Genomic DNA, 14,850 nt, shown 5'->3' on the forward strand with positions numbered 1-14,850 from the left:
ATTATTATTATGTCTCTGAGTGAAGGGGATGGGAGATGGCTTCCAGTTACAGAATGACTAAGTCATGGGAATAAAATGCCCAGCATAGGGAACACAGTCAGTGATACTGTACTAGTGTGTGGGGACAGACGGTAGCCACACTTGTGGCGAGCCCAGCATAATGTTTAGAGATGTAGAATCGCTCTATTCTCCACCTGAAACTAACATAACATTGTGTGTCAAGTGGACTCAAATAAAAATATAGATATAAATTTTTTAAAAAAAAAGAAAAAAATCAGTATAGGAGTATATACATAAATTCTCAAATTAAATGAAATAAGACAGAAGTGGAAGTGATAACATAAAACAAACATATAAATAAACAAATAAAAAGTTCAAAACTATGACTCACCTTTGGTTAGGTGTCTCGGCAGTGCTGGTAAACGGCGTCCTTTGCTGGTCGTAAGGGAATGATGGATCTTCCTTGGAGCTCATAGCCGATGAAATGAGAAATGGGATGGTGACATGCCTCTATCTTCTGCACACCATTCCACCTGGGGGCAGTGTCACAAAAGACCACCGGTAAAATTCTAGAACCCTCTCTGAAATTGAAAATGGCTGAGATTGTCTCTCATTGCCTGAGCTATAGTAGGTACATTTTGTCCCCTTATTTCCTGCCCTGCCCCCCGTCAAACTTGCAAAATAAAGTAGCAAGACTAGTGAGCTTTGCCATACGGACTCCACATGCTTGTAGCTCGACCTCCTCAGGAATGCTCAGCACATGTCCTTTCCAAAGTGGTGACCCCACTGTCTCCAACCTGGGCTCTGCCCATGTTTGTAGCCTTTGAAGCAGCCTGTGTTCCAGAACTGGGATAGGTGGCCAGCCCCAGACTGAGCAAGTGAACCAAACCTTCGCTGGAGCCTTTGCAACCTAAAGCAATAAACTTGACTCTCTTTTGCTTCTGTTCTTGTTACTGTCATTTGCCTAGATAAAATGGACATAACAGATGATTTTTCTATTGGGGGTGATGGTGTGGGGAGAGGTAAAACCCAGCCTGGGCACTGCATTCTATTTATCAAAAACCTACCAAGGAAAGAATTGAGTGAAAAGCGATGGGAAGCCTGAGGCAGAGTATAGGTCAGCATTGCTGGGTGGGAAGGTAAGGGAACTGCCCCTGCTAGGGCACTTGGGCAGCCAGGCCTTGTCCAGACAGGCAGAGGCTGGAAGGATCCTGGTGCAGTGCATGTGAGTGGAACATAAAACGCATGTTGGGGTGACATCTGTGGGTACTTGAGTGGGACCGAGGAAGAGTGAATGGCTGAAAAGAGGTGACATGATGCGGTTGGGTTTGGCAAAACATCTTGAACAAAGGTCGTGAGAGCGGAAGGAGAGTCAGAGAGGGGAAGAAAAGAGAGCTGGAAAAGGAACCAAAGGATACCACAGAGGCCAAGGAACTGGGTTCCACAAATCCATGCTGAGCAGAAAGGGCATTTCATGTGGAGAAAACCCCTTCCCATCCCCTTCCCAGCACAACACCTTGTTGCCCTTCTAAACTCTTTCCCACCACATTGGTCAAAAACGGTATTTCTTTGGTTCAGTTTGTATTTCTCAATTCTATGTGTAGAAACATAAATCAGTACAGCCTTTTAAGAGAACAGGTTGGTAATATGTAGCAAACTGGAAAATGTTCATACTTTTCATCCCAGTAGAACCGCTGCCAGAGATTTCTTGCGTGGGTATGCTCACCAAGTACCCAGAGATTTATGTCTGAAGCTGGTCACGGAAAGGTCATTTGTGAGGACCAACCCCCCCCACCCTTGCCCCAGGGGCAGGCTCAGCCAGTCCTAATCCATCTGTACAATGGGGTCCTGCTGCTGTAGAAACGAATCCCATAGAGCAATGGGAGCTGACTCCACCCTGCTGTGAAGACTTTGACAAAACACAGATGAGATTATCCCCCCATATTGTCATAAAAACAACAATGGTACAAGCGCATAGACAGGCCTAGAGGTAAAACTATTCTGGAAACCGTTAACTGGGGCTTCTTGAGTAGGAGTGGTAGTTCGGAGACTCTCTGATTTTACAGTCTTCCACATTTGTTAAACTACGTGCCTATGTTATCATCCCATCCCAGTATGTTATGATCACGTATGTTACATGTACATGGGGAAAGCAGGCTGACACGTGGCTGTGGGAAATTCAGTGTGGGGTTGTGAGAGGTCAGCCTGCTTCTGCGTGGCCCCGGGACTTCCCCCACAGGCCACACCTAAGACAGCAGTAGAATATCGCAGCATCGCAGCAGAGCAAAAGTGACCACAAAAGCCTAACCTTCAGTAGGGTAGTGTGGGGGCAAGCAGAGCTTGGATAATAGTCTTATTACCCTGCCCGGAGAGGGCCTGTATGCCCTGGGAAGGCTGTGGCTTTTCTGGATGCACCAATCCCACAGAGCTCCATAAATTCCCACTTCTCCCCTCATTTGTGCCTTGAGACATTTGGTCACCGTCATTGTTTTCTGTCCCACAGGAGATACCCAGGCTCCGACCGGACCATGCTACAGAGGTGGCAGGTAGAGTGACCCCGTAGAGGACTCTAGATCTGAGGAAACCCTGTGGGAAGGCAAATCACAAAACAGCTCTGGCCCCAGTGATGGAGAGACAAAGCATGTGGGGGGCTCGGGAGGGATCTTATTTTTTTAATTTACCAAAATGTCCCGAATATTTCCCTACAAAGATCTCAGTGATCAAAAGTGGTCCTTGAGGCTTGGAGACCAAGATGGGTGGTGTGTGTGTGTGTGTGTGTGTGTGTGTGTGTTTGTACACATGCATATGCACCTGCTGCATCCACAGACACACATGTGTAAGTGGTCACAGTGTAGAGGGGCTCCAGGGTTCTCTTGTTCTGAGAGGACATGCATGACTCTCAGATTGAATGAATGGACATTTAGCCTCTGATCCTCAGTGAAAGACTAGGACCCCAAGAGGGCCAGTCCTAGAGATCACACGGCAACAAGAAATGAACGCCTGGTCACACTTGTCCCAAATCTTTTCCCAGCAAGAGGGCCAAGCAAGATCTAACATGCGGGTCCCCTATGAGAGGTGATAGCTGTGCTGAACTCAGTGTCCTTTCTTCCCTTGGCCATTTTTCCCAGATATAGGCCCTGACTCCGCCTTGACTGTACATTCTAAGACCCTAAAAATGAATTTTATCCCAACAGAGAAGGGCAGAAAAGAAAGTCCCTAAATTCCCGGAGGGAGACAGCTTGTTCAACCTCTTGGTGAGGGCTCCTTTCTCTGTGACTGCAAGGCCCCCTTGGCTAATTTTTTTTTAATCATAAGAAGGTCAGCAGTAAGTTCATCCATAGTATTTGTGCTCTTCCTTTAATCAACTTTTGAGTATCACACCCAGCAGCTGAACAAAAGAAGGCTTTATCCTTGGCCTTGGATGGCTATGCTGTATTTTCTTTTTTTTTTTTTTTTACTGGCTGACTTTGCTTCCTGAATATATTTGCTTCAGTTCCTGTCGAAATTAGTGGGGCCTCCCTGCTTTGGCCTGGCTTGGGTGCCAGGTGCACGGGGAACCCTGGAGACATGTGGGGCCTGCTCTCACCTACACAGTGAGGACTGCAGAGGGCTAAGAGATGGACCCCCGTGGCCATTAGGAAGATGCCAGTCGTGTTTGGTTTATCTCCTCTCTCTCTCTTCCGGCAGAAAAGGGACATCAGCAATTTTGAGTATCTCATGCACCTCAACACCGCGGCTGGGAGGACCTACAATGATTACATGCAGTATCCAGTGTTTCCCTGGGTCCTGGCTGACTACACCTCACAGGTATGGTAGTCACGTGGCTGCTGTTCAGATGTCCTGAGGCTTTCTGACCCTGAAGACCAGAGCGTACTAAGTCAGCACACAGAGCCTCTGCTATGAGATTCAGTCCACCTGGGCCTGAGGGCTGCTCCGTGTTCCAAAGGAGGCCTTTGGAGTCTGGGAGCTCAGGTTCCTCTCCAGATCTACCTGTGGGAAGGTGACCCTACCTGTGGGATGATCAATATGATGAGGACAGTTGCTAACATGAGCTCCGGAGGGCCTCCTAGCTTACTCAGTACTCTGAAGGCAACCGATAGCCATCTGCTGAGACACTGCCCAGTCCTGCAAGTGAAGGAGGCCATGGAATTTTTTCCTGAGTCAACATGTGTGGGTGAGGGGTAGAGTAAGTGAGAGAGACGGAGAGAGACCCAGAAACCCAGAGAGAACAAACCACTCCCCTGTATCTTGACTTCAGCCATCAGATGTTGGTATGTGGACTTCACTCAGGATCTGGACTGAGACATGTTGGGACAGGGGTGCTGATAGCAAGGCCAGATCATTCCCTCTTTCGGCGTGTGCCCCTGGGCCTCAGCAGGCAGGGGAGGGAGGAGGAAACCTGACACAGCCGGGCCATGATGACATTGCTGGGAATGATCTGGCCACGAAGCACTGTCCCAGCCACCTGGGCTCTGGCCATCAAGTGGGATGTGGGGCTGTGTGTGTAAAGGAGAGAAGGTGGCTAAGTCCTGCTTCAGACCAGCCCTTGCCAATCCTGCCTGGGACAGCTTGGAAGACTGACACCCAGGATTTGGGAGAAGGAGCCTCAAGCCTTTGTGACCTCCTATCCCCAGTTAAGACATTTAACACAAAACTCTTCTCTCCAGCTGCACATTGCCTTTTATTTCCCTAATGATCCATCTGAGGCTGAGCTATTTCAAGAATGAAACGTGCAAATCCCAGCTTTACCTCACATGTTGCAAAGGGGTAGTTTACCAGCCCCCTTTGTTTAGTCCAAAATTGTGATTACTTACCCGTGTTTAGAAATCGGGCTATTTCTCCTAGAAATGTGGATTTCCAATACTTTTGGAGAATCAGGAGATGTAGCAGCCTGGAAGCCACATGCTGTCCTGGCAAAATCACAGGGGTCTGAGAAGGGTCTGCCTCACTCTGCTCCCACCCCTGGTTCTGCAGGTGTGGAGATGGGGACAGACCCTGCCTCCCCAGGGGGACTGCAGTGGTTCACGACTAGTGAAAAGGAAAAGAAGTATTAAAAAACACTTTCTATGGGACATGAAAATCCTAGAGGATATTGAACTCCTCTGCTAACATGTAGAGCATCTCTGTTCAAAGCAAACATCTCTGAGGACACCTGGCCCTAAAAACCTCAGGTCTCCACTGCCTTATATTGTGTTCCCCAGGGCAGAGGAAGGGGTAAACTTGCATGCTGTGATTGCACAGAAGGGAGGGGCTCCAGACAAAAGAGGATGCTCCTCACATTTCCTTCCCAATCAGAACCTTCTAGAGAGTCCGTTTGATTCCCAGTAAGGACTGTGAACTACTGGAGCATACATCTCTCTCCATGGGGGCTGGAGCCAAGCACCTCATCGACAACAGGGATTCTTTTCAAAGTCTCTTTTTAGTAACTGGTGGCAATGTTCTGATTTAGGTCAACTTGGAACAGGTTCAGCGTGAACTCAATCTTCCCCTCCTCTTAGTTTCCTTCTCTCCCTTATTAAGTCTTTGTGGATCACTGGCTCTGGGGCCATAAAACCCCAGCACGCCTGCTAATCACCAGAGGGGGTCAGACCAAATGACGATAAACCAATAAAGAGAACCATAAAACTAAAGAGCGTGGCTCCTGAAGTCTCACTGGGGCACAAGAGGGTCTGAGGGGAGTTAACTCCAACCACACATCTGCCTTCTAGACATTGAACTTGACGAATCCCAAGACTTTCCGCGATCTCTCAAAGCCTATGGGGGCTCAGACCAAGGAAAGGAAGCTGAAATTCATCCAGAGGTTTAAAGAGGTTGAGAAGACTGAAGGTGGGTAGATCCCAGCTTGACTTTTTTTTTTTTTTTTTCCTGCAGTGTTTCTCATTCAAGTGCCTTGACAAGGTCATTGGTAATGATTCGGGCTCTCACCTAGCATGGAAACAATTATGTTTGGATACAAACAGCTCTAATCTTCTGGTCTGCACCTTGACTGCAGGGAAGAGTTCCCTGGGCAGGTTTTACACCTACTGATGCCCAAGCCCCACTCCTAGAGATTCTGATTTAAGTAAGGCTGTGGTGAGGCACAGGGGGTACTGAGAACTACCGCGCTAAGAGCTGCTTCCTCCAGACCTAGGGCTACCAAAGGCGGAGAGCACATTCGTTCAGCATTTTGTGTATTCCCAGCACAGGCCAGCCCACATTCATAAATACAAGGGTCCCTTTCAAAGAGAAGGGAATTAAACACGGACAGTTCAAACAATGCATTCAAGATCACAGCTTCTAAATGGCGGAGACTGTCTTTGCTGGACTCTAGAACCGACCTCCCAGTCTCTTCATCAGCACATCACCTTTATAATTTTTGCCACATTCACATGCGACTTGAATTCCTAATGCCTTAATTTTTTTTCTCTAGGTCTATTCAGTTCTGAACTTTGATAAATGTATTTTCAAAAGAAATTTTTCTATCATGCATTTGATGCTAGCTCTATTGGTTTTCTCAAATCCTTTGAAATAAACATATAATTTAAAATAAGGAGCAGCTATCCATGAACCATGAAAATTTCCCTTGGGAACCAGAGGTCTTGTGCTTCGGAAAGGCTTACACGGCCCAGAGACGCTGCTTTTTCGGCTCAGCAGGACAGGGAGGGTCCTGCTGCATTTCGCACAGCCCCATAGAGGCCTGCCTGGGATCCCTGCACTGCGTGGGGCTGGCACTCAGACTTGCTCAGGGGAGATGGCAGGATGTAGACAGTTGGGCAGGCCCTCGTTGCCCTGCTTATCCTCCTGAGGCTGAAGTTGAATCGTTAGGACCTTTCTCGGGGAACCCCCCAACCCCGCGTGCTGTTCCTCTGGCTGCCGGGCGTGGCAGGGCCCCTTCCACAGGGGCAGGCCAGGGGAGCACGGGATCTCACCGTGCTTTCCCATCTCACCTTGGGTGTGCATTTGAGCTGCCCATTGGATTTGGGACCTTGTGCAGGTTCCTCCACCGGCCCCCGGAATAACTGGCTTAGACAGCTCCTCCATGGCACCAGGGAGGGCTTCAGGCTGGGCATGGGGCTCGCGGCAAGATGGTAAGAAGTCACCACAGGGAGCTGGTTCAGGCCTTGGCCGACTGCGCTGGAGGGATTGTAGGCATGCTGGGGTTTTCTATGTGCCCCTTAACTCAGAAGGCCAAAGCCACTGTCTTCCCATGAATCCTGAGTGCAGCCTTCCCAGAGCCTAACTCTGCTCACGTTCTCGAGGGTAGACCACTGGGGACTCGGGGGTGCCACTGAGGGTCTTGCATGTGCTTCTCATCGCCATGGCTACTGGCCAAATCATGACGTCTGCGAGCAGAGCCAAGGTTTCATTAGGCCTGCAGGTGCTATGTTGAGCAGGGCTTGTGCCCGCCACTCATGATTGAGCCTGGTAGAGTCTGTGTGTCTGCAGTCTGTCCCAGCACAGGGGGACATCCATGCCAGACTTGTCCTTTCATTGCAGGAGATATGACCGTCCAGTGTCACTACTGTACTCACTACTCCTCGGCCATCATTGTCGCCTCCTACCTGGTCCGGATGCCACCCTATACCCAGGCCTTCTGCTCTCTACAGGTGAGCTCCCTTACACACACACACACACACAACACACACCACTATTTCACCGACGAATGGCTGGTCTTGGATGAAGCAGGGGTCTCCCTGCTAGAAATCCAGTCTCAGCCGGTGATTCCCGGATGTTGGCTCTGGGATCCTGGGCATTCCAGCTGGGACAGGCTGCCCATCCTCACTGACCTGCGGTGACCTGCACCTCTGCCCAATGGTGTTGCAGAAAGACTCCAAAAACAAGAAATGAGAGGTAATAGGGGGAAACATGCATAATATAAGTCAGTTTTCATGAAAAAGGAAAAGCAGAAGGCTTGAAGACTTCCTTGAAGGTGGGTGGTTGGGAATTAGAAAAATAAACACAAAGAAGGAAAAAAATCACATTAAAAAAAAAAAAGAAGGAGGAGTGAACGAGCACCACTCGTGACTTCAGAATGCAGACAGCCACGCTAAGTGCAAGTTGAAAGGCTTAAAAGGACAAAGTACTTGAATAATGAATAGCTGAACCAGAGAAAGATCTGACCAACTTACCCACCCATGAACCAAGAGACCATTCATCCTACCAGCCCAAGGTTGCCAGATTTCACAAATAAAAACACAGGATACCCGCGTACATTTGAATTTCAGGTAAACAGTGAATTTTTTAGACTAAAAAATGATTTATTGTTTATCTGAAGTTCAAATATAGCTGGGCCCCCTTCTGTCTTTCCTCAGCCCTATGCAGCGTGAAGGGAGCAGGCCCTGCTCTGAGTGGGTGGTATGGCCAAAGCACATGGGGTTGCTGGGGCAGGGTCCTTTGCAGGCAGTCAAGACATTTATTTTCTTTCTGACCTTATCGCTGGGATCCTGCTTCCCAGGTTGTCCTAGGGGCGCAGCTGTCAACTGGGGAGAGCCTCTGGGTAGCCCAGTTCCAGCCAGCTCCAAAGGGAAGCAGCTCACAGTGCAAGTGCAGGGCCTGGCCAGCTCCAGGGCCTTCCCGGCATCCTACGGAGAGGAAGGCAGGAGCCACGGTGGGCAACAGGCCACGAATATGCACAGACTTGCTCCAGTTACGAAGTTCAACAAAGAGAAAGTACGAGTGTTCCAGGAGTGTGGGGTTTTGGTCTCACCTCACCCAAAGGCCACTCTTCGTGGTCAGATGACCTTGGCCCTGAGAGACCAAAGGCCACGTCTGTACTAAATCCAACTCCTGAGCCCTAGGTGGGAGTGGGTAGGCAAGGTCAAGGTGATTTCTCCAATTAGGAACAAAATCCCTCCAGTCTTCTCTGTCTTGGCACAGTGTTCTCTCTCCTTAAAGGCATGGATTGTCTAGACATTGTATAACCTCCTCTCCCTGGAAATACACTCAAAAATAATAAGTGTGCTTCCCCTGAGCCTTTCTCAGGCAACAAGCATTTTAAGTAAGTTTGGTTTGGAGAACAAACGGTCCCAGAGCTCTAGCCCGTGCCAGGAATCCCATCCAGACGTTGCTCATTAATCCACAAGAAGCGATGATCGCGTTGATGATGATGGCGATGCATTCTGTTATAGCACTCCCTCCAGGCGGCGCTGGATGCTTGAAAAGCTTTCTTTTGTCCCTTCAGTCTAATGCTGTAAAGTCCCATCTCTACGTGTTACTAAAGGTCCTCTCACGTGGACAGGAGGCAGAGTGAACTTGAAACGGCATCCGCCATGAGATTTGTACGCCAGATCTGCTACTTCACGGATACGGAATCTTCTGCGAGGGATCTTACCTCTGGAAATGAGGGTTGATTTTGCATAGCTTCTGGAGCTGCTGAGGTTAAATGAGAAAGTGTGGGTAAAGCCCCTAGCGCAGGGCTTGACACTGCGTAGGCAATCGATCCTGGTCACTTCCCTTCTCCCTGCAATCAGCCAGATCGAAGCTGAGCAGGCCTGAGCTTGTTCAAGCTGGTCCGCTCTGGGCTAAGCTAATTCAAGACAGCCCGGACTTCGGAGAAGCATTCCAGGACCAGACGAGCCAGATGAAATAGGTGTGCTGCAGACCCACAAAACTGCTGGGTTAAGATCAACCTGAAGTTAGTCACAACTAGTCTGAGCTTTCTGTTTAGCTAGTTTGATCCATGGATGACCACACTAAACTGATTTGAGGTGGTCTGAACCAGCGCAAGATGGTCAGAACCAATTATATCTGCTTTTGGGTGACACACATTAGCTCTGGCCCTTTAACTCCCATGCTGAATGAAGTCTGATGTGACTCCTAGTTTTTCCTGGTTTGACTCTCTATGGCTGTTGGCCCATCTGGGTTCTCCATGTGTGTTACTTTTTACTGACTCTTCTAGCACATCCTGAGAAAAATCCACCATCTTCTGCTTTCTCCTTAGAATAAAAGATGAATTTTAGCTCCCAAAGGAATGCTTAAAGGCTACATCTGGGAGGAAATGCACCTGGCTCTCCTTTGGGAGTCCTGGGACCTTCACAGACCTCCTTAGGAATGTTCCTGAAGTCAGGCTCTTTCTTTTGCCCCCACCGGGCCTCCTAGGGGACAGGTCCATTTCTTCTTAAGGGACTTTTGCTTCACTCCTGTCTGGTAATGAGGAACGGAACCTCACTACAGTCTCAATAGTAGACTTCCATTCCCCAGCATGGACCATGGGGTAGCGAAGAGTGAGAAATGTGGAGAAGATGCAGAATCCAGGAGTGAGCCCTTCTTATTTTATTTATCTGGAGAGCAGGGAACTGAGATGGTTGGATGGACCCAGAGCTGGGTGTGTTTGCAAGAATCAACCTGACAAAAGGCGTGCTTCTCCATTGCGCATGAAGTAAGCTCTGCCTCTTGCTTATTAGTGTGAAGGAGCCAGACTTGCCGGTTGCTTGTTCCATGGCTCGGCAGGGAGGACGCACCTTTGGAGTGGAAAGCCATGTGTCTAAGCCCTGCACCCGGTGTGGCCCTGTGCACTGTCAGAGGCAGACATGGTGCCTTGGGTACAGTGGCCTGCCCAGCGCCCCCTGAACTGGATGAGGACAGAAGCGGGGGCTCTGCCCCGCAGCCTAGGATTGCCATGCAGCACATTCTGATCCCTGGGTGGAAAGTGTGCTATGTTGCCTTCACTTTTGCATCTTGCCGACTTTGGGCTGCTCTCGGAATGACTGTGTTCCTCTGTGGTTGCTGTGTTTGATCTTCTGCCTCGAACCGGGTATTACAGCGATAGACTCTCACAGTCCAGAAGGTATGGCAGAGAGGCAGAGGTACTGCAGAGAGGCAGTGCGAGCCAAGCAGGTGACACCACAAGTCGCGGGGAATGAGATGGGAGCTGGTCATACGCTGTCACCCCACTCTGTGGAGGCCTGAGACCGCTGTCTGCCAGAGCCGGGGGCTCAGCTCCTGGGACGCGGTTCCTCTCCGGCGTCTGTCCAGCCTGGAGCTGGTGCCTGAGAGCAGCCAGGAGGCTGCACCGCTGCCGGGGCCACAGCCCGCCCCCCTGCCCCATTACCGCCCCAGCGGGAGCACCAGTGGCCATGAGGCCCGCAAGGAGACTGGCCTGGGCAGGGCGGAGCGAGGCAGCAGCGCCCCAGCAAGGGCACAGTGGCCGTGCTGCTGCAGCTGCTGTTACATTTAATCAGAAGCTGAAATAAAGTGCTGTGTTAATTAAGTCGCAACCCGTGTGACGGCAGCTGTTACCAGCAGTGGGGAAGGGTTTTCCGAACCACCTGAGGCGCGATGCCTGGTTTTCGTGTAAGACAGATGCTCACTGCAGAGAGAACAGAAAGCCGCCCAGGCAGTGCACGTGGAGGCTCCGTGGGTGACAGGCCATGGGTCCGGGGGGGAGCTGTGTCCAAAACAAAGGCACAGTTATCATTATGCTGACTCAACGAGGAGCATTCGGAAAGGCTCGTGTAATAGAGACAGGCGGACCTGAGTCAAAGTCCTGGCTCTAGAACTTTCTCATGGGTAGTATTGAATCACTGAGCTTCCATTCCTCCTTTATTTTTTTTTTTTTCCATTCCTTCTTTAAAATAACCCCTGCCATGGTAGGTGGTAAAGATGGGGTGAGTTACAGCAGGGGAGCCCTTTGTCTGGTTTCTAAATGCTCCATATTTGTCCACTGTCCTCTCTGTAAGAGTGGACAGCAGGCTTCTCAAAACTTTTGTGGGTTTTGTCTGTTGAGTAAGGGCCACATCCTCCAGGAAGGAAAGCTAATGGCTATGCTGGGGGAGGCCCACCCGGCATCGAGAGCAAGACTGACGAGGCAGCCCAGCTGGTACATGGGCTTCCCAAATTCTCATCAGGCCGACAGCCCAGCTGGCTGAGTGGGATGTCAGAGCCTGGCATGTTTCTGAAGAAGCCCGCAGAAGGCCGAGCCCGGCTCTTTCCTCAGCTGCACACGTTGGCCCTGCCATTTCTTGGGTGGTGATGGGGTCTCAAAATTGACCAGTTGATGCGCTTGCTCTTTTGTTCCCCATCCCAGACCCCGCCCTTGCTCACTTTCCCCCAGACCCTACCTTCTGCTTCCAGGAACTTTTATTCATTTATTTTCTTAGGTATGTGTGTATTTTTTTAAATTTAATTTTATTTTTTTTAGTGTTCCAAGATTCATTGTTTATGCACCACACCAAGTGCTTCCAGGAACTTTTAAATTCTTTTTCTTTTTCTTCTTCAGAGCCCCTGGTTACCTTCCCCCATGTATCTGAGGTCGGGGCCCCAGCCCAAGATCGCTTCTCCATTCCCACTCTGCAAAGAGGGACAGGGGCGTCGGGGCAGAGTCCTCGGGGCATCTCTTTCTGTTCGCCTGGCACTGCAGGAGGTCCTTCACACACACGTGTGCACACATGCACACTCACACTCACATGCTAACCCATGTTTGTACACCCGCAACGGTCACCCCAGAGTAGAGTGTGGGAAACATTAAGACTTAAAGAAACTCCCTGGTGGGAAACATTAAGACTTTAAGAAACTCCCTGGTGTTCACACTGCAGGAGGGCAGAAACCCCCGTGCTGGTCCACCCAGTTGCCCAGCTGGGGCGCCCTCTCCTCTCGCCGACACACCCTCTTTCACGGACAGAGGACAGCAGCTTAGAGGACCCACACACACAGGGTCCTGGGAGTGGATTGGCTACATGTGATACTTGTAAATTACCGGAAAAACCATCTCCCAGGAGAATGGGTTGTCAGCCAGCTCATAAAACCAATCCCATACTTGGATGTAGTGGTGGGTTGACTCAGGTCAGTCCCACAGGAAAGGAAGACTAGACTTTCTAGCATGTAGTGTGCAAATCTCTGTGTTTAAGGGTCCTTGAGCGCATGTAGTTGCTGTACTTCCTGCAGGTCTTGGTCAAGAATTGAATGGGTTTTTTTCAGCATGGTTTCCCTGCCCACACTGAAGAGGGGTTTAAGAATGTCTGTCCCTCTTGAAATGCTTACCCAGGGACACAGGCGCACACAAGAGCTGTGCCTTTACTACAGAACACTCCTTTCTAGACCATTTCCAGTTTTAATAGACGTACCACAATCACAAACTTTCTTCTAATCTAAACTCCTGTCATGTCCGGCAGAAGTCCTAATTGGCCATTTCTCTCCCCATTATTTTGATTTTAATTTTGATTCATCTCTTTGCAAAATTTTGTACCCCTTGGAAGTATTTTAATTGAGGAAGGATGCCTAGGGTTATATTGTTTATGAGCCCTTAAATATTCAGAATATCTTTCTGGCTTCTTCATGAAGGAGTGATATCATTTAGAAGTAAAATCCAGCTCCTCTACCTTTTGCCTTCGAAACCTCCAGCCTTGGCTGCCTTGTCTTCTAGCTCTTCAGCGTCACATGGAAAAAGTTTTCTGCCAATGAGAGGTTGTTCCTTTGTTGATAATAATAATAATAATCATCTTACTATTGTTTTTATCAGCATGTCGGGTACACATAGGATTCATTGCTCTTGGTACTCAAGGATGCGCCAATATGCAGAATAGATTTAGGAGCAAAATCTTGGCTCCATAATTCTCTCCGATCATTTGGTTTCCACTCAGTCTGTATACTTAATTTTTTTCTTGTTTTATTTTATTTTGTTTTGGACTTTCCTCATGGCAGGGCTCTGCAGACCTTCATTGTGCCTCCCTGCCTCGCTCCTTCTCTCCCTTCCTTTTCTCTGTCTTCTCTTCCTTTTCTCCTTCCTTCCTTTCCTGAGAATCGAGTCATGGCTGAGACTCCCTGATGGTGGCCCCCGGATTCCATGTCCACGCACAGACTTACAGTACAAGCAATAGAACAGCTCCACTTTTTCTTCTAGGGAATTTGGCTTTTCTTTTGTATTGCAGAGGTGAGAAAACCCATTAATTTTGAAACAAATGTATGCAAATACATTTATTAATATAGGAAATAGGAAAATCAGTTATTGCTTCCTTTATAAATAATACAGGCTTAAGTTTTAAAGATATTACTTTTGCTAAAATGCATTAGACAGCTGTGAAAAAAATAACATTTTTCTTTGTGGTAATATCTTTAACCAGATTTGTAGCACTAACAATATTTCCTATGTATATATTATTTTTATTTAATACAGGTAATCTTTTTATTACCAAATCATATTGTTTCTCAGGAGATTACCATCAGTACTCATAAAAGCTGCAAAAGGAATCCAGGAGGACGAGAAGGCATCAATCTCCTGCAGATGTAAGGCTCGGGCTGCAGATTAAATATGCAAAGCTCTTAATATGTTTCAATGAGCCACTTGTTAGGTGCATATTTATTTAAAAACACTCTCCCCCTATTTTGTTTCCATTTCCATTTGAATCTGATGGTGGGCAGCATCCCCTAATTTCAACACAAGAGCAAAGTGACCTTGGAGAAAAGCCACATTTTTAAGCTGCCCAGGTAGTGTGTTCTGTTGCAACTCTGCTGCAACTGGCTTTCTCAGTGTCCCTGTCCATGTCTGTGTGCAGAGAACGACCCATGGGCCTCCCTGGATCCTCAGATCTGACTCGGAAAACTGACCAGCCCACCAAGATGTCCAGATGGGGTCCGCCTCAGGCGAGTGACAGATTCTGCCTTTGCAGAAAGAGCTGAGACTCCTCGCCCCACACGTTAGGAGATCTCATTTGCCCCAGGCCCAGGGACTCCCCCCAGTAAGCTGGCACAAGGAAGGCATGTCCGTTGGAGGAACATCCATGGGATTGATCTAGTTCTGCCACTGGTTGCTTTGATAGCCTCGGGAAATCGAGGACACGTTGAGGACCTTCAGTTTTCTGGTCTGCAGAATGGAAGTGGACTTCCTTCCTGACACCCCTGCTGTGAGGATCAGGAGCCAACATCTCTGTATAAAGT

General features: G+C 48.8%; 1 protein-coding gene across 1 annotated transcript in view; it reads left to right on the top strand.

Annotated features, from left to right (window-relative positions):
• The window catches only part of WDFY4 (WDFY family member 4), a 268,432-nt gene that overhangs the window by 225,875 nt on the left and 27,707 nt on the right, over positions 1-14,850 (top strand). Inside the window, exons 48-51 of the mRNA XM_044240003.1 lie at positions 2,504-2,546; positions 3,688-3,807; positions 5,709-5,826; positions 7,477-7,586. Of these exons, the coding sequence (XP_044095938.1) occupies positions 2,504-2,546; positions 3,688-3,807; positions 5,709-5,826; positions 7,477-7,586 (391 nt within the window). The remainder of the gene's footprint in view (positions 1-2,503; positions 2,547-3,687; positions 3,808-5,708; positions 5,827-7,476; positions 7,587-14,850) is intronic.

Source organism: Neovison vison, chromosome 2, assembly GCF_020171115.1.
Source record: "Neovison vison isolate M4711 chromosome 2, ASM_NN_V1, whole genome shotgun sequence".
NCBI classification, from domain to species: Eukaryota; Metazoa; Chordata; class Mammalia; order Carnivora; family Mustelidae; genus Neogale; species Neogale vison.